This window comes from Sparus aurata, chromosome 9 (genome assembly GCF_900880675.1).
Source record: "Sparus aurata chromosome 9, fSpaAur1.1, whole genome shotgun sequence".
Lineage (NCBI taxonomy): Eukaryota > Metazoa > Chordata > Actinopteri > Spariformes > Sparidae > Sparus > Sparus aurata.
The window spans coordinates 18,085,044-18,111,427 of record NC_044195.1 but is presented as its reverse complement, the minus strand read 5'-3'; the positions used below and the strand labels follow the sequence as shown (position 1 = coordinate 18,111,427).

The 26,384-nt window shown below is 40.1% G+C and overlaps 2 protein-coding genes across 7 annotated transcripts in view; one reads left to right on the top strand and one right to left on the bottom strand.

The window, feature by feature from the left end:
- The window catches only part of adam23b (ADAM metallopeptidase domain 23b), a 26,824-nt gene extending 7,959 nt beyond the window's left edge, over positions 1–18,865 (bottom strand). For all 5 annotated transcript variants that reach the window (XR_003985147.1, XM_030427662.1, XM_030427661.1 and 2 more), the window contains exons 1-21: positions 18,604–18,865; positions 17,682–17,899; positions 17,253–17,329; positions 12,961–13,024; positions 11,852–11,934; positions 11,656–11,719; positions 9,959–10,031; positions 9,341–9,408; positions 9,139–9,204; positions 8,559–8,627; positions 6,692–6,858; positions 5,973–6,057; positions 5,788–5,875; positions 4,389–4,440; positions 2,593–2,692; positions 2,432–2,503; positions 2,261–2,347; positions 2,087–2,167; positions 1,934–1,984; positions 1,764–1,827; positions 1,542–1,647 (exon numbers count right to left, since the gene is read on the bottom strand). Coding sequence is in view for 4 of the 5 variants with exons in the window: in XM_030427662.1 (XP_030283522.1) it covers positions 1,542–1,647; positions 1,764–1,827; positions 1,934–1,984; positions 2,087–2,167; positions 2,261–2,347; positions 2,432–2,503; positions 2,593–2,692; positions 4,389–4,440; positions 5,788–5,875; positions 5,973–6,057; positions 6,692–6,858; positions 8,559–8,627; positions 9,139–9,204; positions 9,341–9,408; positions 9,959–10,031; positions 11,656–11,719; positions 11,852–11,934; positions 12,961–13,024; positions 17,253–17,329; positions 17,682–17,899; positions 18,604–18,679 (1,811 nt within the window). In the remaining variant the exon portion in view is untranslated. The remainder of the gene's footprint in view (positions 1–1,541; positions 1,648–1,763; positions 1,828–1,933; positions 1,985–2,086; positions 2,168–2,260; positions 2,348–2,431; positions 2,504–2,592; positions 2,693–4,388; positions 4,441–5,787; positions 5,876–5,972; positions 6,058–6,691; positions 6,859–8,558; positions 8,628–9,138; positions 9,205–9,340; positions 9,409–9,958; positions 10,032–11,655; positions 11,720–11,851; positions 11,935–12,960; positions 13,025–17,252; positions 17,330–17,681; positions 17,900–18,603) is intronic.
- On the top strand, positions 18,865–26,384 carry cmklr2 (chemerin chemokine-like receptor 2). 2 transcript variants are annotated; one of them, XM_030427665.1, is made up of 4 exons: positions 18,865–18,944; positions 22,822–23,025; positions 24,264–24,360; positions 24,465–26,384. In XM_030427665.1, the coding sequence occupies exon 4, from the start codon at positions 24,499–24,501 to the stop codon at positions 25,576–25,578; it is 1,080 nt and encodes a 359-aa protein (XP_030283525.1). In that variant the 5' UTR covers positions 18,865–18,944; positions 22,822–23,025; positions 24,264–24,360; positions 24,465–24,498; the 3' UTR covers positions 25,579–26,384. The 2 variants fall into 2 exon arrangements, with proteins under 2 accessions (XP_030283525.1, XP_030283526.1); XM_030427666.1 differs by lacking the exon at positions 18,865–18,944 and having other exon boundaries at positions 22,426–23,025; positions 24,497–26,384.

Sequence of the window (26,384 nt, the reverse complement as noted above, 5' to 3'; positions counted from 1 at the left end):
CCCTCTCTCTCTCTCTACCTCTTTCCTGTCATATCTTCAGCTATTCTCTCAATAAAGCCAAAAGGCCAAAAAAAAAACACACAAAAACAAACAAACCAAACAAACATGGATGTATTAAAGACAGCTGGAATCATGTTGGCCTTGCTCACAAAATGCAATAATGCAACTTTCCTGGAATTTACACCTCAACATTGTATGCAACTCCATTCAACAGTCAAATTCCAGTTTACATCCATGTCTGTCCATGCTCAATAATATAGTGAAGACTTTGAGGAGTACAGAGGATTGATAAAGAGCTTCGTCAAAACAACAACGACAATCACCTGAAGCTCAGTATCAGCAAATCCAATGAGCTTAGAGTGGACTACTGCTGTTTGTCTATTAGACTGAGAGAAACACAACGGCCCAGTCACCAGGATACAATGTTAGCAGTCTGTTATTGTACCAAACATTCACTTTATGCATTTATTTACAAACTTTCACATCAGGAGGGGAAGAGGAGGAAGGTGGCATTATTACAAGCCAACCTGAGCATAATCACAATGTTCTAACACGAGAAAAACAGATAATAGAACCTAATGAAACGTACAATTCCAACATAATAAATGTTAATCAGAATTTATTTGTAGCTTTACAAAAACGCACTTAGTTAACATTCATTCTGACGAAATTCCTTGTGTTCTCGTCTCATGTTTGGCTAGTTGGGCTGATTCTGATAGAACATGAAGAAGCTAAAACATGGATTCTTAACAAAAATGCTCAGCTGGCAGTTAAGAGGATATCTAAAATCAGCACATTTTCAGGGTGGGCCCCAAAGATTTGTGTTACCTTTGCCCAGAAATGAAGTATGGTCACAATCTCCCCTTCTGTTCCTGATTTATGGGTTTGGATAAGGGTCGCTGTTTGACCTTTTGGATACAAAATGTCACCACATCATGATTTTTTTTCTAGTTTATATTTGTCTAAAGATGTTGTGCTTTCTTTCTTTGACTGCCAAGATCTAATTAGTGCATCCAAAATGGACAATTGTACCAAATTTCAGGAAATTCACTCAGGAATGATACACACGTCTGTCCCGGCCTTTGGAGGCATAAAGACTGTTGCAAAAAGCATTGACAGGAAACTTCCAACTTCAAACACAGTAAAGTATTGCTCTAAAACGTCTCCAGAGCCTTGACAGCTTTTTTATGTGCGTGTCATCACAATGCAAAGTCTCTAAGCTGAGATCCGTGGGCACTACCAGGCAGTTTGCTGCATAAAGATAAAACAAAAACTTTTCTGGCATACGAGCTCAGTGACTGACTTTCAGTTAATGGCTGGCATCTTGGGGTCTAGCATCCTGCTCTTAAAATACATCAAAATGCTTTTAGGAAAATGTGTGCCCTTTGTTGCCCTCTGTTGGCTGGCTTCCCAAAAATGGGAATGTCTTCCATTGTTAGGAATAAAAGATGATCAGGAAGGATAAAAGCCCAGCTGTAGAAACAGAAAGTACTGTTGTTCTGACACGTATAGTGTAAATACCATAGTCCTTTGAAACTCACTGTTTGCTACACTGGATCCATTTGTCTCCATCTTTTCCACAGTTGCCTTTCTCTGTGCCCTCCGTGTTCAGCTTCTCATAGCAGAACTTCTCCGAGCCTCCAGACTCTGAGGAAGAGAGACGAGAGGATAGCTGCACAGCCAGACTATGAAAAAAACCCTCTCTTTTTATTTAGCATCTTTTTGTGATGATACTCTTAGAATCAAAGAAATATATATCTTACTCGATCCCCAGATGTATTTACACTGGTTCTCTCTTGTCTTGCATTCTCCATTGTAGCAGCGGCCCTTCAGAGAGAAAAAGAGAGAAAATACACTCTCAGTCAGCTGTTTTTCTGATGCGTCACTGCTCTTTTTGGACCAACACATTTTTACAAGTCATCAGCCTGCGTACCTGGTTCACCTGACAGAGGTAACCATCTTGTTTATGAAGATTGGGAGGGCACTGCAGATAGTCACAAACATGAAAAAAAACATTTGCATTATCTTCAACATGCAAAAAATGAAGTCTGGAGCAAGAAAAAGAAGAAATGCAACTCAAAAACACCTGTCCAGAATCCCCGGAGCAGGTCTCTGAGATGTCACAGTCATTCACAGCGTAACGGCAACTGTAACCTCGTGGATAGAACTGGCAAGAAAAGAAAGCAGAAAAGTCTAAATTAAGGTCTCAGAAGTACATTTTTTGTGTTATAAAAGTCTCCAGAAAAGACCCAACTCGTACCAGACACGTGTTATTGCAGCATGGGCCGTCGCTGCAGTGCGCCCCATTGGCGAGGGAACACTTTTTGCAGCATTCCTTGTAGCACTCCTGTAAAACAAACAGTGAAGGAGTCTCATCCGTCTGAACAAACAGACCTCAACAAACAGACTTCCTGAAGTCAAAGACACTCACTGCTCTCGCTCCGCAGTCACACTCCTCTCCCACTTCTACAAATCCGTTACCGCATTCGGTCGGCTCGAACAGCTGCCAGAAGAAGACGGGAGAGTAAATGACAGAGCAGTGTGATGTGTGACTCATGACAGCTGTGACGTGTGGAGCTGTGAGACACTTACCTTGGTGGGCCTGTTAAACAGACACGAGCCTCCACCTTTCAGAAGGAACTCTTTGTAGTCTGTGATGCTGCATTTCGAGAATCTCCGTGGGTGTTGGACCCTGAAGAGAGAGAATACTGGGTGATAATTAACCAAAAAAAAGTGTTGTCCGATGAGAATGGAAGCATGGTTCACAATGCTGCGGGGAGCCATGTTTGTGATGAGCTGCTGGTGTGACAGCAGAGACTCCCACAATCTTTGTTTTTCCACTTCTGTGGGGTTTTATTACACTTTGTGTATTTCTCAAGCTAATTATGACTAACTACTGTCGCTGCTGTCTTTTACTGTTTACTTTATACCTTTACAAATTCTTCACACTAATGAGACAAGGTTTCTGACGGGTCTATTAAAGGAGTCATATTATGTTCTATTCAGGTTCATAATTTTGTTTTAGGTTCTTAGTAGAATAGCTTTTACATGCTTAAGTGCCAAAAAAACACATCAGTTTTCTCATACTGTCCACTATTTCAGCATTGTATTACCCCTCTGACTGAAAGATTGGTCAGCTCACACATGCCTGACCTAGCACCACTAACAACAACAGAGCAGGTGTACTAAATCAATTCTTAAGCGCCAAACTCGTTGCCAGGCACTCTTTATGCAAATGTGTGATGTAGTAATCAGGGTCCCACTGTGATGTCACAAAGCCATAGAATTAAATTATTAAAAATCTAATTACAGACGAGGCCTTTCAGGAGCAGTATTTTCTGTGGGAGAGAGAAGCTCCAGTTGGCGCGTACTTTGACCTTTTGAACTTTTCAGACCTTTTACATAAACATACTATATAAAACACTGAAGAAAAAAGAAACAAAGTAAAAATGCATAATAAGGCTCCTGCAAAAATTTGTTAGAAATGTTGAAAAATGTGCCAACATTTTTAACAGAATGAGAATAAATACCAGTTTTGACATTATGATGTCAATGTATTGTATTGCAGAAATATCTACTAAAGTAAGCACGTCAACCATATCAGCCTGTGTGGAGTTAACATCAACAACCTGGTCCGAACTGCTAACTGCACTGCTATCTGCTATGTATCTGCTAAGAACAGCTACAGTTAGCAGCAGTAATCAGTTACTCCAATAATATGCTGTCCCTTATTTGTTTTCAGTATGAATGTGACAGATGGCAACTTCATACACATTGCCCTTTTAAATTAAATTCAGTACTTTTTCCTAAGGACTCACAAAATAGAATTGAAAAGCCTCCTACTGGACAATATCAAGACCTGTTTATATGTGTAACGTCTCATTACGTACGAACGTACCATTACTGCCTACAACAAGACTTTTTAAGCATATACGCTTTGAGAATATTGACATAATATTATCATAATTAAGTGATAGGGTCACTATAAATTCAAATTATGCCAAATTAAGATTTATTTAAAATATCTGCCAGTGTTACATGCCCCCCATTGAGCGCCAATAAAAACACAAAATACCAATGGGAATATACAACCAGTTATGTCTGAAGAGTGAACAGAATAAATTAATTACTGATAAATTACTGATACATTATTTATTAGGTTTGTGCATAATGTTATTTATTATGTTATGTGTATTTGTTGCTTTTTGTATTTTGTGTGCTCCTATCGCTGTGAAACAAATTGCCCCACTGGGGACAAATAAAGGTATTGATTGATTGAAAGCAGCAATCAAATGCCTTCGTGATAACATCAGACTGTTAAACTGCAACAATTGTTCCACTGATTCTCTTCTCACGCTGTGTGTGTGTGTGAGTGTGTTGGACATTACCCCGTGTCCTCCATTATGCATCCAGTCCACGTCTCAACACAACCACATTCCTCTGCAAATGGGAAAGAGAGAAGAGAAAAAAGACAGCGGAGATGAACAGAAGAAAAACTATTCAAATAAAATGTGTTGACATGATTTTGTTTCCACTTAATCAGCTCAAAAAGATTCACCAGTCGATCACCAGATTTAGCACGTGATTTTGAAAGTGTTTCAGGTAGAACTAAAATCCCTGCACTTTTTCAATGACGTACACACAATCCTCTATCAAGTGCTGCCAGTTCTGGGACTTTATAAAGAATCTCTCTGATGGTTGAGCTCGCAGTCTTCAAACATGGCAGCCGTTAAGACTCTGACTTTGCCTCATTAAGCACTGTGATAAAAATATGATCTGAAAACTAATGGCATAAATCCTTCTCCAATCTGACTCAGCTAAGTCTACTTTTGGACCACATTTTCCAAGACAATCACTGTGTTTCTCCATCTGTCACTTCTGGCACAGATAAGAGTTGACAAGAGACAGTTTGATCCCATCAGAAGGCATCTTTTTTTGTTTCGTAGGCTCCATCTGCTACTTTAAAGACATTTAAGCGCCTGGACCAGAAATCTAAGACAACCCCAGCTTTTCAAATGCAATTTATAGAAAATTGTACCATCTTGTATTCAGGCCATTTAGAACTTTAAGTTGGTTGATTTCATGTAACCGTGAAATTTAAAGGGTAAGTGAACACAACACACAATAATAACATATTATCCTTCTGGAGCCCAGAGGAACTGTATCTAGCCATGCCAACAGCTTTGGTTTATTTGCTTCAGTTTTAAGATATCTGCTGTAACGTCAATACAAATGAGAGGTAATTACATTTCCGATGCTTCTCTTGGGCTTTGAGAAACCAACACTGATTTTTCATCATTTTATGATATTTTATTCTCAAACAACTAATCGTTAATCAAGTCTATCAAATAAAAACGATGAAAAAAGAATCAGCTGCACTTGGAGTGCCTTTCATGGAAGAAAAATAACATGGCTTCATCTTTGGCCATTTTGATTCCAGCTGGCTCCTGTGCTCTATGTCATACCCCTCTCTCCTCCTATTGCCTGTCTGCCTCTTCACCTGTCACTAGGCAAAAAAGCTAAAAAAAAAGAAAAAAAAATACAAAAATAATACCAAAAAAAGAAAAAAAAGAAGAGCTACTCTTGATGTCATGACCTGTCATGAAGCTTTAGTTGTTGAAGTGTTGTCTAGAAGGTGGGTTGTCTGCCCTTGCAAGTAACTCCACCACTGTGGGAAAACTATCTGCATGGCCAAATACAACTAGGGGTAAGCAGAAAAATATGTTTTCCTGTTATTTGTTGTGCTTTTTGCAGAGAATATGAGATAATGTGTGTTTTCTTGTATACTTCTCTTGGATGCAGGGTCCCACTGGATACCCAGGTTCTGAGCCAGACTCTGGGATAGAGACCCCGCCATGGCCAAGCTGTTGCCGTACTGTGAACACAGCAGAAACCAGGGATTATTCAGCTGCAGTCACACAGACACACACTTTGATATGTGTGGACAGAGTGACGCTCCATCTTAGACAGACCTCATTGACCCCTACTCCACGACTCGAAGAACACATCCCTCCAAAGTATGCTGCGCTGCTTCTGCGGTAGTGGAAGGTCACATTCCTACAAGGATGATGGAAGACAGAGGTAGACACCGATAAAAAAATCACAGAGGATTAGAAGGGTCGAAAAGTGAACGTGAATATTCACAGTGCTGTTTTAAACAAAGGTAGCTGCAGCTGCAAGCCACATGTACCAGGAACATGCAAAAGCATACAGAGAGAATATTATAGGAACAAGGTCAAAGCATGCATAAAAATTATGCCAAACTTAGATCTTGGTCAGTTATTTTATGCAGCAGCTAGGTTTATTGCGTCCAGCCTACACACTGTAGGTCTCTGGTGGTTGAATCGCAGATTCAGGTCAATATTTTTATTGACTCGAGGCTATGATTACACAGAGCAGAGTACAAAAAACATACTACTCAATATTGATGAAACAATGGCACCCAGGAGGAATGAGGTGCAACAAAAGAATGACAATAACAAAATGAACAGACAGATATTTAAATGGCACTTCAATAGTTCATGATGTTTGATTTTCTTTTATTTAAAAAAACAAATTACACAACCATCACAGAAAAATCTGAGATATGAAAGAGAAATAAAGCTTTAATCTTGGCTAAAAATGAAAGATTTTCCACATCAATAAAGTAGACAAAGTGTGAAAGAAACAGATTTAGTTTAAATAAACTTACGAGATGAGGTGCACAGCGTCAGCGTGGTGTTTGATGCTCTGCTGCCGGTACTTGGCAAAATCCCGCAGCATCTCCAGCGGCCGCACGCTGATGGGGATGTGATCCTTGTCTGTCCAGATCTCCACGGCAACAAGCACCACACGTGTATGTAGTTGCTCTTTGAAGACCTGCCATTGAAGTGCAAAGTGAATAGGAGGAATAAAGAAAAACAGAGAGAGAGAGAAGAGCAGAGAGACGCAGAAGTAACAGCACGGGGAGAGGAGAACAACACTGGGTGTGAGATTGAATCTGTTCTGTCTGAGGAGGGCAGATGAGGGGTTGCAGCACACTGGGATAAAGGAGGAACAGGGCAGTGTTAATACATGTGATCCATGGGCCAAATAACAATTACAGTCTCCATTAAGACACATGAAGAGATTTTCAGCTGTACTATTGTGAATAATATATTGTGTGATGCACAAATAGTGCAAGGATACTTTTAATAATGCCTCTTGTCTTGTATTGTATGCACATAAGCAACATATGGGCTGCACTATCATGGGTGAACAGTTACAGTCAGCTGTAGTCAGCCTTCAAACCGCAAGAAACATAACCAATAGTTTGTTGCAGTCAAAGTCAGAGGTTGGAATTTCCCAGATGAAATTCCCAACCTCCGACCTCTAAGCGTTCCAGGTGCATGATGCCAGACGTAAACAAATAACATGACTGACCATAACAAGTGGATGTTTCCTTGGCAAGTCTATACACAAACAAACACTCAGCAGTCTAGCCTCCTCGCATATATAAACAAAACAAAGTAGGAATAACCACACGTGCGGTAAAAGGCACCATTACATGTTTTATTTTATTTTATTTTATACTTGGGAAAGTATCTAAACACAGTGATGGAATGTAACTAATTACCTTTACTCAAGAATTGTACTTAAGTACTTGAAGGCAAATACAGTACATTTTACTCCACTTAGTTCATTTGATCACAGTTACTGGTATCAACAACGATTTCAATAAGAATGCTGAATATTAGATCTGATAATCCGTCAGATTGATAATCATCCAAACCCTAGTACACAGTATATAAATACATTTTAAATGTATGTATCATTTACTTTTACTTTTATACTTAACTTCATTTAAAATCAGATCCTTCATTACTTTAACTCAAGAACTATTTCTATGGGTAGGCTTTAGATTTACCAAAATAATATTTTAACGTGATAACTCTACACTGTCTAAATATTCTATCCACTTCCCTAATACAAATACTGAAGTTCCTACCGCCTCTTCATGTGTGCTGCCATTGTTTTGTGCTGTAAGACAACTGCTTCGTCAAGAAGTCGGAGGTTGTTGGATTTGCCCCGGGTTTACAAATAGGACTTTGACTGGCCTTCCAATCTACTTAATTCTAGTGGGAAAGTTTCAAGTTCAAATGTTAGCATGCTGTCATTTACTGCTTAGCGCTAAAGAAAACAGACAAACCCAACTAACTTGTTGTTGCTCGTGGCATTTGAGGAAAAGTTAGTCTTTTTAAGGGCAATTGATTGGTTGTACCAGAATTTGATTTTTGACCTGCTGGTTTCATTAGATGAAGTGTCACGGGATCACCAGATTCATTAGGATTCATCCCCTGGGGACCATGCATGTCTGTACAGCATTTGATGGCAATCCACCTGGCAGTTGTTGAGTTATTTGAAGACTAAGCCAAAGTGGTGGACTGACCCACTGATATTGCCTTTTCTAGACCAACAATGCTAGAGTGACTAATGACAAAACGAAAAAAAAAAAGACAATTGTATGAGTGTTAATTCTGAAATGGATCAATAAACCACACACTACACATTTCTCAAAGGGTGATTAAAGGGTTACTCACAGCATCCACAAGATTCACCACCGACTTGGCAAAATTCCTTGTGTGCTGCTTGGTCTTGTGTCGTTTATACTGCAGGTATAAAGAAAAATCAACAAAGATATACATGTATAAGCTGCAATGATTTGATGATGCTGGCTCAACATGTCTACGGGCAATTTCAGAATCTGCTGTAAATATGCAGTGGTGAACTTTTTCATATAATTGGGCAACTGTGTAAATATCTTTGGAGTTTATTCGCCATTTACACTGTTTATAGTGTTCTTACTGCTTTTCTACTTATTTTATATACATTTTGTACTTATTACTGGTTTTAATTGATGCTCTCTATTTCTGCTATTCCCTTTGCTTCTTTAATAATGCAGATTTCCCAGTTGTGGGTCTAATAAAGGAGTAAAGCTTATCTCAACCTATCACATCTTATCTTATCTCCCTCTTGTGGGATGAAAAGCAGAGTATGTAGGAAATATTAATGAGTTTTCAGATATATGTTGGAGAAACTACCAGTAATACAGTATGAAATTATAAAAGACAGTGAAAGCAGATATCTGTTGTTGTTGCTGCTTTCAGTGAAAACACATACCATACTGTGGTCACTGACAATCATGATCTCCAAATACTTCATCTCCTCAAAAACACTGCGAGGCATCTGTAAAATAAAAACCATCATTAGAAGTTTTCTTCCAACAGTCCCATTATGAAGTTTGTCCTTCAAAATGTATATTAGGGTGGGTGAACTCAAGTTTATTGCATTACTACATAAAAAAGTGAGATCAGAGACTTACAGCTCGCTTTTTCCTGCGCTTCAGCCAGGACAAGTCATCGAGCTCCGAGAAGAGCTGCTCCTCCTCGACTGTGAACACACACGAATAACACTTCAACACACATATTAAGGATTTACAACCGGGTATGCCTCTCTAACCACAGGGATGTGTTTGTCCTGTGTTGTCTTTACCTAGAATATAAAATAAAATTGTTTCCCAGAATTTCCCATTAAGTATTGTGTTGATTAAGAATACCACTGAAGTAGACACTGAACTTGGCAAAAGATAGATAGACATCAGAGCAACAGAAGATTTTGTGCATTATTAAAATAAAGTAAATGCAACTTAGTTCCTTAATCTTAACACTCTACCATTACTTCCACTTGATTCCACAGTTGTTTTCACTTTCTGACTAATCAAAACTATTAAAACTGTGTTGTTTTGACCACTGACTAGTTAAAGCTCCATTGCTACAACCACAGGATTCCCTACTTTCAGACATCCTTCAATGCTTTGTGACAGATATACTTAAGGGGGAAGGCAATGTCAGGGATAAGAGAGGTGTGGTGATGGTCATAGGTGGCGGACTGATGAAGGTGGTTATGTAAGAGGGTGGACGACACTGATGGAAACCCTTACCCGGTTCCTCTGAATCATCATTCCAGTCAAGTGTGGCTGTTCTTCTTAATTTGTGTGGCCTTGCAGCTGTATCCTGCATGGGTGAGGCAAACAAGTGTTAAAAGATTTAACAGGACCCATCACGGCAAGGCACTGACGCTGCTTTGTGCTCACTACAAAATGTGTAAAGATTCAACTTTCGAGTAACAGAATGTTAAAACTGTTTCCACCGCACAGTTCAGTCCAGTTTGTTATCTATTACATCGGTTATTTTTGCCTTCTTCGTTGTGGATGGTTTCAAAAGAACCGCTCCCTGCTGTCCTGTTTTACATTACACCCTTCTGTAAAAGTACCTAGCATACTGATCCTATACTAAGGAGGACTTAAAACACTGCAGATCACTGATTGGTTAATTGGAACAAACAGTCATCTTGCTGTCTGGACTCTGTTGTCAAATTTCCTAGACTCGTTTTGTCAGCAGTCTTCTGTCGTGCTGCCTGCTGCGTTTTCACTAGTTTACTTGCAATAAACGACCACAAGTGTGTGCTGTGTGTAGAGAATGTGTGCTTAAACAAGACGGAGAGCGTGACAGAAGAGAGAATGCGAACAGAGCAGAGGAGAGAAGGTGTAGTGGTTTGTACATGTTGCCAGTCTGACATAAATGTACAAAAAACTTCACAATGTGTTAGTTAATAAATGCATCAGCTTTTAAAGAGTTAAGACTGTTACCTAACCGCTGGAAAATTGAGCAGGATTACCCCCCAAGCTCTGGTAACAACCCAGCCAAGATAAAGAGTACTGTTTGCAGTGGAAATACAAAACAGATATAAAGTTTGGGTACATTAATTACAAGTTAAGTACGGATTCAAAGGGTACTATACCAAAAGTGCTTTGGTGGAAACACGGCTTTGGTGTAGTGAATATTAAACAGATGCGGACAAACAATATTGAACTGTTTTAAGAAATATCATTGTTTGCTCTCTTCCTGAGAGCTAGATGAGAAGATCGATAACACTCTCATGTCTTTCTGCTTAATATGAATGTACCCCCAGCAGAAGGTTAGCTTACTGTAGCTTAGCACAAACACTGAAAACAACTTGTCTGTGCAGTTCTGAAGCTCACAGTATCTCATTTATCTATACCATAAAACATGACATGATGTGATTTTACAGTTGGTGATGGCCCAGACTATTTCTGCGGCCAAAAAGCAGTCCTGCACAACAACAACCCCGTTTTTTTAAGCAGATTAAACAAACAAGTCATAACGTGTTAATTTGTAAGCGATGATGACATCATCTTGTGATGTTGTACAAATGTGGTACAAATATGGTCCGTGATTTTGAGAAAGCTGAATAACAAGCTACACACATACAAGAGGTTTGGCAAAAATATCTTGATACATTTTTCAACCGTACTGCTCAGCCCTACTACAAATACTAATATTAATATAATAGTTATACAATCAATGAAACCTTTAAACAATCTCCAAAATTGAGTATACTAGAACATAAGCCATCCATCCAACATGCTAGATTTCACTCCAGACATGCTTCATTGTCTCATCTCACTGGCAGATAGGATTTCCAGAGGTGAGCATGTAAACAGCAGTAACAGCAGAGGCAGTTGTGCATATGTGGTGAAGGTGATGCGACATTAGTAGCAGGACAAAACCTTTGTGTGATACAATATTGTTCCTCTGTGCGACAGGAATAACTTACGATTGAATGAGTCTGTTGTAAGGGCTCAATTAGATACATATAGACTCCATCATCAAACATCCCACTGCCAGGCAGAGAAGAGGGAAGAAAAGAGAGAGAAGACAGTCGATACTGAGTCAATAGAAGCAGAGATGAGTGTATCCAGAGATATTCTGAACACGGCAAGGTTTATACACAAACTCTGCTGTTCACTTACTGCAGCCCGTTGCAGGTAGATAAGGCCGCACGGGAGTTCTCGTTACCTCTCACCTGGCCGTGGTAGTAACAGTGCTCACCGCCCTGAGGGAAGGAGACACAGTGCTAATGCAGAACACACAGCATAACATCAGCCATATCACACAACATTGTGCATACATCAACAGATCTCTCACATTCAACATAACATGGTGAATATGTCATATTTCTTCCTTAATTATCATGTGTTAGAATCTGCTTACATCTCCAGGGAGGTAACAGCTTGTCTCACAGATGCCGATTTTGGTATATTTGCAATGCGTTTCTGTAGGGGGTTGGTGCTTGTTAATATGTGCTGTTAATGCATCGCAAAGGTGGGTCCTGGCACTATCTGTGACTCAGCTGTCGGATCCAGGGTGAGCAGAGGACATTCTCCCCCCACCCCCTCTCTCACTCTCCCTCCTTCTCGCTTCACCCATCCCACGCTGCACTGATACTGCAGAGGGCTTTCTCTCCCTCGTCACGTGACCAGAGCTCCAGCAGGAGGATGCAGGGGAGCAAAACCCTGCTGATTCAGCTACAGTATGCCCAGCCCAGCCCAGCCTGAATCAGCAGCAGCAGCAGCAGAAGCCATCCCTCATTCCAAACCTGTCCCCCCCCCCCCACTTCTCTACCTCCTCTATATTTCCTGCTCTCTAAAAATCACATACTTTTCATCACTATCTATCTATCTATCTATCTATCTATCTATCTATCTATCTATCTATCTATCTATCTATCCCATCACTCTTCTTCTTGTACATTTTGTTCTTTTTGTCAGCTGCAAAGAACATTTCCTGGATGTAGCTGCAGTAGTTTGGATGACACATGACAGTCGCAGTGTTAATTTGATTACAAGAAATCCTGGCAATGACAGATAGCATGCAAACTGATTTTGTTTTTTTTTTTGTTTCAAAGCCTATTTCCCGAAGATGAGACAAAGCATATCTGTGCTTCACAGACAATGTGCATGACTGTACAAAATAAAAAACAGCTGGACACATTGTACCAGCTAACAGAAATGCAGAACCAGCCTCCACCAGAACAAGACAGATGCGTCGCATTTTTAGTCACGACTATGGAAGACATTACCTTTGACAGAACAGGCTTTCCTCCCTCATAGTGGATCTCAACATAATCTGAAGACAGCAAGTCACTGTGAAAAGAGAGATTTAAGCTGGTTAGGGTGGGAGGATGTGATGCAGCGACAATAAAAGCAAGAGTCTGTCTGTTTTTGCTTTCTCTGACTCATACGTTGTGGTTTTGAACTAGCGGTGAGCAAAGCTTTGGTTGGCGTTTAAACAAGAATACTCATCACCGCTGTGTGCCTGGATTAGCCTGCACAAACACTCCCGTGGCATCCCAGAAGTACAGCGGAGATGTTAAATGTTGCCTGACCTCTGGAAAAATTATGATGCATTTACTTCTGAGGATAATTAATCATCACAGGCAGAGGCTGCTGAAACAAACCGCATTTGGTGGAGTAAGAAATCTTTCAAAAATATGTAAATAAATACTGTCGTAAACAAGATGCACACAGCAAAGCTGCACACTAATTTTGCAAAGTGGCCACAGAATGACACAAGATAAAGCCTAAAAAACAACTGAAACTACATTTTACATGAGCGGTTCTTCCTCAAATCTCCCAAAATCAGATCAGTGGTTGAGAAACAGTACACATAACAGGAACAGAAACAACTAACTTGGTCGAAAAGCTGCCAATGAAAGCCTAATGTGATAAGTGATAGTGAGGCCTCGGCTTCACCTTGAACACAACAGTCCTCCCGGCAGTTTCCCGCTGTCTGAGTCAGCGTCCCTCACCCGTTCCACACACTCAATCTGTTAGCTGACAGCTGACTTCAAGGGATTTCTGCCACAATGGCGCTTTTTTTTCTGAGTAACCTTGCAAATCAAAAGCATCCTCCTCTCTGGCGTCGCAGCACAAAAAAAAAAAAAGACAGACATGATGGATCTGTCTTATGTCACAAGAAGTGTGACATTTATGAGTGATGCTCGGCTGCATGCAAGCAGGAAGTGCAGCATTATGAGGGGAGGCATGAGCGGTGTCTGTGAGAGATTCCTGAGTGAGGGGCTATTTATAGCCTGCCAGATGAGGCAGGGCGAGGAGAGTGGGCCACGCTAGAGTGCACTGGTGTTTGTATGAGTGTGTGTGTGTGTGTGTGTGTGTGTGTGTGTGTGTGTGTGTGTGTGTGTGTGTGTGTGTGTGGTGGACGGCATTGCAGTGCATGATGGGGTAGAGCACTGGAATGTAAGTATATCGCCATGTTTGTGTGTGTATGTGTGTGTGTGTGTGTGTGTGTGTGTGTGTGTGATGTCTGTGAGAGCTGTGAAAGTGTGTGAGGACCATGAGAAGGGAGTCCTGCCCTGAGGTCTCTCAGTCCACAGGAGACTGAGTGCCACAATGCAGCAGCAGCAGCAGCAGAGAAGAGGGAGACAGAGGCGAGGCAGAGAGGAAGGACCAAAAAACTGCAGGAGGTTCTCACGTCTGGCGCCAGATCAAATGCAGCTCTGAATCCTGTAGTGACACATGGCGTTATCTACCTCAAACACACAGATATGATCTGATCTGAGTCTAAATAAATGGAGATACTCTGAAGAAGGTCCAACTCGATAAAAGGAAATCTTCTTATCATCTGTGTTAAAAAAAAACACAACTTTCTTGCTTTGCAGGCAGCGAGGTGAGCACATAAGGTAGCACCTATTGGCAGGTTGCAGACCTATCTATATTTAGATCAGTACTGTCGCAGCTACAACACCAAGCAGAATTCAAACCCCTGTTCTCACACAAAAAAGGCACACACCGGAGTTAGCTCATGTATCTCACAGATAACCTAGGGTACGAGCAAACAGCTGCGAATCAAGGTCACACTTCCAAGCCTCTCTACTGCTCCTGTGAAAAGTTCCAGTTGTATTTTGTCCGACAACGTGAAGGACGAGACATCTGTTAGACATTTCACAAAACCACACTGGATATATTAAATTTAGAACAGAGTGAAGACAAACAGAATATATGAAGATACCACAGCAGGTGATGACTCTCTATTTGGCTTCCCTGACACACAAGCATCAACTCTTCAGTTAACACAGTCAGATATGTGGTCTCCAAACAACATGGAGCTCAATAGCAAATTGATCATGATCTCCTATATCGTCTGACCTTGAAAGACACATTCATGGAATTGCACATAGCTGCATAAATCTGCACTTCCGACGGTGTCATTGAAATGATGCTCAAACTACAAAGAATATGGCAGATTATCTGTCATTAGTGCGTCAACAGCTAGCAAACTAAATAAAAATGTCCTCAATCAACTCGATACTTGATACGTTTTTTTGATAACTTAGTTTCTAGTTACACTCGTTGCATACTGCATCAGAGACAATGTGAAACATCTTTTAATTAATTGATTTGAACTCCTATGATCAGAAAAATGCTGAGTGTCATAACCGACAATGGCCAGGCTGATAATCAGTTGACCCATGGTATACAGCATGAACATACATGTAAATATATTATAATGTACTTTTACTTGTACTTATGATACTTAAATATATTTACCACCCAGGTTCGTGACTCTCCCTCGCTGGTGGTTTTTTTAGCATTGTTAGACGGGAATGCAGTGGGCTGCTAACCAGAAACTGAATACCAGTGCAATGACAAAAAATCCCACCATGGAAAAATCCAAGTCTTAGCTTCTAAGAGCACTCAGCCGTGTAGACAGCAATATTACAATATTTCATTACAGAATCCAGTCTTGAATTACATTAAGGGACCTGTAATTCAATTAGCATTTCAAAGTCCTTGTTCACATGCACATTAAGCCTTCACATATGTAGACCGGCTACTTTGTGAAGGGAGTGAATCAATATCATTGAGTGTCCGGAGCCTCGTGTCTCCAAACGGGATAACTGTCTCTCTGCTTAGTATGATGCAAACCAATTAAACCTCATTAAAGATTGAGACTGAGGTTTTACAAATCATTTGGTCGAACAGTTGGTCTTTGTCTCTAGTCTGGCAGCTGAACTCACACAGCTTCTAGCACTTGGAGGAATCTGGCAACCAGTGCTGAATTACAGTTTGGCTGATTACATTATTTTAGACTGATGCTGCATTAATCACTGACCTATCATGGAATAGTACATATCATTTACAAACAGCCGTCCACAGATGGGAATCGCAAGTGTTGTCATTTTTGGATTCAGCTATGACACACTGCTTACTCACGGATAAATCCACAGCTGGTTCCGGTAATTCTTAATGCCAGACTTCCACAGTTCCCTTTCTTATGGTCAAACCACGTAATGATGTTAAATTCATCTCTGCTCAGCACTCACTCAACTTGTGCTTCATGCTATGTCATCAAAAACATGAAGTCCATTAATGTAGTATAACTAGGAGATCACTTCTCACATTGATCATGTTTAGGATATGAGTTGGCGCATATAACAACAATCTGGCTCATTTGCTCTTTTTATACGTGATCCCCAGTTTTCTAGATTTCTCCCGAATGGTGCACGGCAGTCAGAGTTTTCCCCTCTGACCATGATTTTGTGACTTTCTGTAATCCAGTGTTTATTTGATTCTATTCTTGTTCAATGTTCCCTTTAAAAAAAAAACCCACTAGCATTGCACATTTAGTTGACATCCGCCCTAGGTTTAAATTATTAAAGCTAAAAAGCCTTGCATTAAGAAAATGAAACCCAAAATCACATCTTTTCCTTTGATGGATTCTTACAATTCTTTGTATCTTCCAGAGTGAGTGTGGATTTGTTCTGACAGAAATATTTAGGCAGTGTTTACACGCCTTCTCTTTAACCTCAGGATGAGTAAAGATGTCAGCAATTTTTCGGCAATCCACACATTACTGTCAATATGGGAGATACAGTTGAGGCACACAAATGGCTCTCACTGGTAGTTAAAACAGGGGTCAAGAAGTTAGTAACTGGACTCTATTATAGATATTCAACATAATTTTGATATAATTATATCACAATCTTGTCTCCAAAACTGACCTAGACCAAAAAGGAAGTAGCCCTCTGTTTAAGCCATTACGGTTAACTGTGAAGAGATCTACAGCCATAATATTCCCTTGATAACCACAGTGGCTGACTAGCTATAAAATAAATCATGTTAGCTTCAATTAGTTACTCTTGTTCGATAAGTAGAGGAGGACTGGGGTGCTGTTTAGCTCACTTGGTAGAGCGCTCGTCCCATGTGCAGAGGCTCTGCAGCGGACCCGGGTTCAACTCCCGGCCTGGGTCCCTTTGCTGCGTGTCACTCCCCACTCTCTCCCCCTGTTTCCTGTCATATCTTCAGCTGCACTATCAATAAAGCCATAAAAAGCCATAAGAGGAGGACTTACTTGTTCAACGCTAGATCCAGAATGAACCTGGAGCCAAATGCCTCTAACTGGAAACTGGCTTGGGCGAGGTGGACTGCCTGTAATGGTGAAAAGAACAGTCACTGCAGATGAAGCAACTAGATGTGGACAAATAACAGATGTGGTGGATAAATGGCAGATGGTAATGTACAGTGGTTACACTGGAAGAGAGGCTTCCTTCAGCATGGGCGCTCTGGCATCGCTCCAGTTATTAAAAACATTAGGCTCGCCTGGGATGGGTTATCTTTGCTTTGGTCTGACCATGTGCAGCAAAATGAAATTAAAGATAGAGTTTAAGAAGGCATAATATGGACTTAAAACTGCAAAGCCTTGACCACACATCAAGAAATAACTTCTCACTGCATCCCAGTATCAGTCGCCCTCACCCATCCCTCCTCGATGCTAGCTTACCTTGCCCTCCTTGGCCTGGTTCTTGGCCCGGGTGTCCAGGTCATGGTAGGTACTCTCTGAATCCTCGTTTAGGTAGTAGATCAACCGCGAGGGATAGGTGATCACATGCTCTACTGCATGGTGTGTACTGTTGTCTGTAGCAGGTGCTGCAGTTGCCTGTTGCTTCAGCAGGGCTGGCACTGCGTCCCTCTCAACCTTGTCCTCTACTCCTTGAGAAACTGCAAGAGAATACCCACCGCACAGGCATTAAAAAACACCCGAGCGGTCCTCATGCACAAACGCATGCACAAAGAGCCAGCTGTCATTCTTTATTCATGAAACACATTGATAATACTGAGGCGAGTGGCCACGGCTTCATTGCGATTCTTTAGGACACTGTTCGGTAAGATTGGTTACATACCCCATAGTGTACTGACAGCCACATAAGGCAGTGAAATTGATTTAGAACACAGAATATAAATTGCTTCATTTCACTGAGAGGTACTTTTGATATGCTTATTGGCAAAGTAAAAAAAGAAAAAAAAAACTCTGCAGCAGACAGATGAATGCAGTGAGCATTATGCAATACTAATACATATAGCCACAGACAACAACGGCATATAATATGATGCACTTGAGTGAAAAGACTCTCAGTGACTTTTAATTTAAATGTCCTTATCATACATAATATAGAGCACATAATCTTTTCTAAGCTGAACAAAAGATGCTGGGATGCTGTGGTCTGCCTCATGCACCATCACGCTGAAGACGCCGCATATTAAATGAAACACTTCCCTCTCTTTTATGTGGAAAACAAGGCGATGCTGTGCAGCTGCAGCACATCGCCAGATGTCATTTTTAAGCCACACGCACAAACTCAAATGTGTATTTAATTTAGTTTAAAGTGACAAAATAAAAGCCAGTAGGCTCTTGCGATACGTACCGGATGACGCTAGTGATGGATGAAGCCAGGGCGAAAGGGTGCTGACGAGCAAAGTGGCCAGAAATATCAAATGCATGATTCATATTTGATAACTGAAAATATCTCAATATCAACACATCAACGCAGTATATAGCTGGCGGCCCATCGTGGCGTGGAGGCGGTGCCGTGCAAGGGGGGCTTTCTTCATGGATCCGGGAGGCACCGGGACGCTGCTGCTGCAGTAGCGGATGAGGAGGAGAAGGAGGGAGAGGAGCAAGAGGGGGGAGGAGGAGGAGGGGAGCAGAAAGAAGGCGGTGGCCAGGCAGCTACTGGAAGTCGACCGGCAGGCAGACTCCTCCTCGGTGAGTGCAAACATGTCCTTCCTCTCCCGCTGGGTCACAGGAAGCTTGTGCAGGTGACCTCAAAAGCACGGCTGTAAAAAAAACACTTCAACCTGTAAAAAACAGGAAATGACCCTCTGACACGATTCTGGTCACACACAGAAAAGAAATAATAATATTTTAAAAAAAATAATAGAGAATACCCTTTTTGTTATGATCATGGGTTATTATGATAAGACAAATAGGGTATGTTTGGGAAACGAGACAGCTAGCTAACATCTCTGTTGCTAACGTGAGCTAAATTTAGCTAGCTAACAATACTTATTTTTAATTTCATGGTGAACTGATTTAAATTTAAAATTAAAATTAACATTAAACCTCTGCTCAAGATATTTCAGTTATACCACATCAGCAAAAACTTTCCATGAATATATGCGCTGCATTTATTGTTGAAACATAGTAGAAATACAAAATACTTAGCTTGTTAAAGCAGCGACGTCTCTAGCATACTGGGTAGTTTAACCTGTAAAAAACTCAATTCTATCAAAAAACTCTATTTGTCTCAGTGGAGGAGCTGCACAGTATCTAATATCATAATACCTTTCACACACAGCAAAAAATAAATACATTAAATTTAAAAAAAATAAAATAAGGCAGCACAGAAAACATTCCTTTGCATACAGCTAAATACTAAATATGTTCTATATAGCTATCTAGCATCTCTGTAGATACTCATTTAGCTAACTAGCTAACATTAGATAAATGTATTTTTAATTTTATTGGCATACTGATTTAAAAGGGAAGTTTGACCTCTGCTCAATAATATTAACACATTGTGAAAATATTCCACAAATATTAGTACCACATTTAAAATTAAGAGGTTTGAAATTCAGAGGAAACAGATAGCTAACTTAGCAGTAAACACTCAGTAAAATAAATAAATAAATTGGGTTAATCCAACACATGTTTTTTTTCTGCTTATGGGTTAATGTTTTGGTTTTTGTTGTAATATTTGATTAAGTAAATAGGAATATATTTTAATAAATGATATAACCTGCAACCAAGTTAGCTAACATTAGCTAGATGTAATGTTAGACCTACTGCTCTCAACCTACTATTTCATGGTTATAACTTATTTTAAATGTGAAAATGTACTTCTGCTTGTACTTAAAAAAAAGAGATCTTTAAGCAATACCACTTTGTAAAAATACTTAACATATAGATACTGCATTTCAAACTTAACCAAAGAATAAATACAGGGGTAGGCCTGTTGATTTAGCAGTAAAATAAAGATTACCTGTATCAAGGTGGTCATTAGCCATTATTGGCTAAATGCTTTACTGATTTTGACTGACTGACTATTTAATAGAATGTATTTAAAAAGAAAACAATGACAAAGACAATACAATGTCTATGAATAAGTCAGACTGTTTCTATACATTTTAAACAAGAATACAATGGAAAGGAATAAATATTGAATCAATAATGTCAGAGATAACGTATCAGAGAATTAATATAAATGAAGTGGGTGGATATCTACAGTATACGCATGTATACATGTTCATATACATTATATAGGCCGACAGCATGCTGACAGGATATTTTGTGTGGATTCTCAGTAACATTATTTCTGAAAGCACCGGTGTCAGGATTGACTCATAAAAACTATAAGTACCACGTAAATGTTTGAGCTATCTCCACCATATGGGTGCAAATTGTTTTAGTGAGCCAGTTAAATTAAAATGACATGAGTGATTCATGGATCCGCTTGTTGAGACAGGGTGAGTGAGGAAAAGCACAAATGCTGGTGTAGAACTTTGACCCAGTTAGTCTCTCTCTGCGATAACAACATGTCTTCAAGGAGGACTGTGCGGCTCGAGCCATGGACTGTAATCAGTGCACGGCATGACTTGATTGGAAGTCTTTGCAGATTGCACACACAGCGGAGGATGAGACAGCTCCCCCCTCAGGGCTCTCTGGTCCACCCACAGAGAGATGAGATGGTCACTTTAGGCCGCTGGAGAGATCATGACAACTGAGACAAGGCTGTCTGACTGTCTTATGAAACAAAAGGGGATGAGTAAGCAGCAGAGTCCACATGGATGGTCGAAATGTGTCATTTCAACAGTTTGGAAAAGAGCTTTGTTGCTGTTAAATCTGACTAATTCAATGGCAGCTAATTCCTCTTTTAGTCTGCAAAGGTTATTCTCGATTAGTTGTTTCTTTGCAGAATAGACGGCATTTTCTTTGTTTTATCACAATCATCTGGGGCATTTTTACTTTCATTACCAAAGTTCGGTGCCAATATATTTTTTGTGCAATGTCTTCTCGGACTCTGATGGAGCTTTGTCAAGTCTGAGATTGGCCACAAGAACTTTTACTTCATTTTTCTCAGAAAGTCTGTGTTAGTTAAGGAAAAGTATGAAAGTATTATCAGCAAAAATGTATTTAAAAATTTGAAAGGTAAAAGTACTGATTATGAAAAACATTCCCTGTCAGTGTTTTACTTTACTTTTGGATGAATATTACTACTACATTAATGTGTTTGCTTCATTTTACTGCTTGATGTTGAAGTTGGAGCTAATCTTAAGCATTTTATATGCTGTTAAATGTTTCGGATCACTTGACCATTTAGGAGAGATGAAGAAGACTCATGGACACCGATGACTCACGTTGAGATAGTTTATAGAACATGGCCATGGAGGAGCAACATAACATCACGTCTGTCTGCACAGAGTGTTGCCATGATAGTCTGTAAACATAGATAGATCGAAAGCCCCTTACGAGGTTTACGCAAACAGTTTAGCCTTGGCTTGGTTCATTGGACATCTGTTCTGTAGACATATCTACAATAGATGTGAATATCTAGGTTGCAGAGACTATGAGAAGATTGCTAGTAGAGCAATCGTTCCTGTCATTATCCAGACTTTAACGTCTGTACAAGACACGTATGACCTCCTGTTGTTTGGAGACAGAGTGACCAGGGAGAGTCATAAAATTCCTCCACATTGGGTATTTTAATCAAAAGCAATGCATCATATTATATAGTGTAAGATCATCATATATACCAAACTTTGCACTGAACAGGAGGGGTATGAATAATTGCAATCTGAAAAGAAGCATCTAACTAATATATGTCAGACAAAAGTATTAAGTTGAATGAAATGAAACCATTACAGTAGATGGCAATGGTAGAAGGGTGTTGTGTGATAACATAACGTTTTAAAGTTGCTGGGAATTTACCATGCAGGGTCAGAGTTTCTAAGTTAAGGAAGCTAAGAGGAAGTGTACAGTAGGATTACGCATTTTGAAACATCATGATAGTTCACTTCCTGCTGGATCGGTTTTGACCTTTGATTTTTAAATCAGTTTCTTGTAAGTCCCCCAAACTTAATGTAAGTGCCTTAGTAAATGCAACCACGCCTTCCCTTAAATACGTTTAAAAAAAAAAAAATGAAAACAATCCAGCTTTATGCAGACTTGTCCAGCCTGAGCTTTAAGGGCCTGAAGGCAGGGGCTGCAATGACACTGGATTTACCAAGTGGTTTTAGCAACCATTTTTTACAGTGCATCAGAGAGTTGAACGCCTTTTGCAAGAGTGAAGCAGAAGTAAAAGAAAAAGACGACAGCCTCGAGTAAACTTCCCCCTCTGTTGGCCCTTCCCACTGACTGGAGCAATGTGTGCATTTTAAGGCTGAAAAAGCTATATGTGCAGCGAGGACGAGGAGGGGTAGACCGTGCGCTGAGGGTTTCCCCCGCTGTTACGAGGAGCAGCCGCAGCTCCTCTTGAATGAAAGCATTCTTCACTCCGCGCCGGTGACCAATAACTTCTCTTCTCTCTGTGGTCCATGTTTGACGCGTCAATCGGGGCGCGCCCACACCGCACATCTCACAGCAGAGTTGTGCTTGGATGGGCTGAAGGAAAGACAACACATGCCGCAGAAAAAAAAGGAGTTTTGCAGGAGAAGTCACGGACGAGGCCCAGCAGCAGAACCGGAGGCTAAAAAAGGCTAAGTTAGCAGTCACTTTCATCCGGGAGCTGGAGCACTTTTTTCCCCCCCATCCAAATACTTGGAAGGAAGCGCTGCACTTTTTTTTCTAGGTAAGCGATGCATGTTTATACTATTAGGTGTTGTGTATGTGGCACTTCTTGTTCTGAGATCTGTTGTTCCCTATTCGATATGTTTCTGCATTGTTTTACTGAGATTTCTGTGAAGATGTAGTCAGGAGAGAGGTTCTTCTTCATGTGTTGATTGCACTGATTTGCCTTTTTGTCCATTTCTCTTTTCTTTGTTGTTGTCCCTATAGTGAATGTTCAGTCGAGTAGTAGTCTAGTCCAATACATTTTTTTCTTTTTAGAATTAGGTTAAATGTGCAGTGGTTAGTTTTGTTGAAGACATTTTAATCAGATCTTCATTGACTGATTGTTTATTATTATGTCTAAACAAACTGAATAAACTATCTTTGTTTTCATCCCTGAATGAACAAAATAAACCAACTGACCTCAAAGGACAACACAATTTCATAATGTTTGTTTCCTATGTTTTTATTTGGCGGACCCTGCCACCTTTCTAGCTTCTTATCTAACCCCTTATTATCCCCCCCCCCCATAGAGTTTGAATGTCTTTTCCAAAATTACATAGCGCCCCTTTAACATCCGAATCTTACTGTTGGCAAGACATGTTTAAAAACACGTTTGTCTATTGCTTACTCAAATAGTAATATCTCTTATAATTATTGACATATTGTCTTTACAGTCTTAAACAAATTCTTTCCGGCCTTATGGTGCTCTTTGTATTGGCAAAGTTACATCTGTCATAAAATCTTTTCTTCTCACTCAGATAAAGATTTAAATCATATTGTTAATGTTGCTTTGACAGATTAAGACGTCACATTAATTATATTGTTTACTCAGGCGTTTGTTTTTCACAGTTTACTAATCGGTAACATATGAATACATTTGTGTTATGCAATGGACACTAGAAATAGTCTTGTAAAACGGAAACAAACAAACAACATTCACCTCAGACCACAGATTCATGGTAAATCTGATCACAATATGGCTTGAGTGAAAACTGTCATTGCCTGTGCTCCATCATGGCCTTGATAATGATACAAATATTGATGAATTGTGGAAAGATACCCGCCCAGCTGCTTGGTTGTTTAATAGCCTTGGAAATGATGAACATTGTGTAACAGTGCAGTATTTGCCAGTTCTGACATTGCACTTGCAAAACAACTAACGATATGAATCATACTATGAAGGCTTTTCCTGCCTCATCTGTTGGGCATCTCAGTGTCCACATTGTTGATCCAAAGTATGTTTACATCATATTTCAGGGTTAGTCAGGACACACCCAGTCTTATCTTCAACAAAGGAAGTGAATGATCGGAAAGGCAACTTAATCCTTTTGGAGCACGACCCAAGGAGTGTGAGGTGAGGTTTATCATAATGCTGATTTAGTATTTGATCTTTTTAAATAAGCTATGTGTGTTTATGGATAATTTAAAGAAGTGAATCTTATCATGAGCTTTCCACAGATAACTTCACTGCTGATGTTACATCCTTGCAGCAATGGATGCATCCGCTGAGGACTACGGGAATTACACCTATGACTACGACCTGGAGTATGGCGACTTGGATGAGCTTGACGTTGGACACAAGCAGAGTGAAACTACACACATTATCTCAGTGGTCATCTACATTATATCCTTCGTGCTTGGCCTGATTGGAAATGGAACTGTGATCTGGGTGACGGCATTCAAAAGCAAAAAGACTGTCAACAGCACCTGGTTGCTCAATCTAGCCATGGCAGACTTTGTTTTTGTGCTCTTTCTACCCTTCTACATTGATTACATCCTGAGGGACTTCCACTGGGACTTTGGTGTGGCCATGTGTAAGATTAACTCATTCGTTTCTGTGATGAACATGTTCGCCAGTGTGCTCTTTCTCACAGTGCTCAGCATAGACAGATATGTCTCTCTGGTACACCTCAACTGGTGTCAGAAGTATCGCACTGTAGAGAGAGCCTGGGTCGTGTGTGGGTGGATATGGATACTAGCTGCTGCCTTGAGCTGCCAGGCGTTGATTTTTCGCGACACCATTCGCTTACACAACAAGGTGGTGTGCTTCAACAACTTCCACACGGGGGATGGACACACAGCGGCCATGAGACATATTATAATAGTGGCCATTCGCACCACAGTGGGATTCCTCTTGCCTTTTACTGCCATATGTGTGACGGGAATACTCCTGACAATCAAAGTGAATCAATCCGGCGGTTCAGTCCGCCTGTCCAGCTTCTCCAAAACAGTCTCTGCTGTCATCCTGGCCTTCTTTTTATGCTGGGCACCTTTTCATACTTTTAGCTTGATGGAGTTATCGATACACTCCTCAACATACCTGCACAACATTCTGAAAGCTGGCTTTCCTCTCGCCACCAGCTTAGGTTTTTTCAACAGCTGCATTAACCCCCTGCTGTATATACTCCTGGGCAAAAAGGTGCGTCATATCCTCAAGCGTGCATGCTTTGACTTAACCAAGAGTTCACTGAGAGAGCTCAGCCAGTCAATCTCTGCCACTGAGATGGAGTCTGTGCCAGGAGTTCACCAGGACGGTGTCCCAGAAGAGCCTGTGGCGTCATCAACTCTATGATTACAACCATCCTCAGACTGTAGTAGTTTTCCATGAAAAGCATGAGGGTAAGACTATTACTTAAGCTTAAATGTGGGGATTACCATAGTTGGTCTTTCCAACTGTAGTGTTAAGATTTTCCTATTTTGTTACATTTGGACAGAGTCGTGTGTAATTACTCTCAATGGAAAAGTTGAGCAAAGTGTGTATAATGTGTACAAGAGATATTATCTTTCCATGTATTATATAATATATCTATTTGAAGAGAAAGAGGCAAGATAAAATTAAAAGCTGGAAAAGTTACTTAGTTGATCAACAGATGATTAAAACGATTTTGATAATCAATTAAGTGTTCCTTTTCCTTTGGAAATACAAATCCTAAGCATTCTCTGGTTCCAGCTTCTCAAATTGTGAGAATCTGTTGCTTGAAGTTATTTTTCTTAAATGATTTGAGTATAATATGAATGTCTTTGTGTTTTCGACTGTTGCTCTCAAATTGCAATGAAAATGTTTCACTATTTTTTTCATTTTATGGACACTGACCGATTAGCCGATAATGAAAGTAATTGTTATTTGCTTTCATCAAACGCTAATGTTTCATTGTACTCATGAAGCATGTCGTCCTTAGTTTTAAAAGATGAGATATGTTGCATAAACTGTATCTATTTGTAGTCTAATAGTATTATGTGTTATACAGTTGTATACTGGCTGCTAGTCACTTATTAATGTATTATATGATTTTTAAACTAGTTGAGAGTTGTATAAATGTCCTATTCTAATATATTACAAATGCCTAGCATAAATCTCAATAAATGTATTTCTCTGAA

Coding starts and splice junctions, on each gene's coding strand:
- cmklr2 (XM_030427665.1), top strand. CDS start 24,499: ATGGATGCATCCGCTGAGGACTACGGGAATTACACCTATGACTACGAC.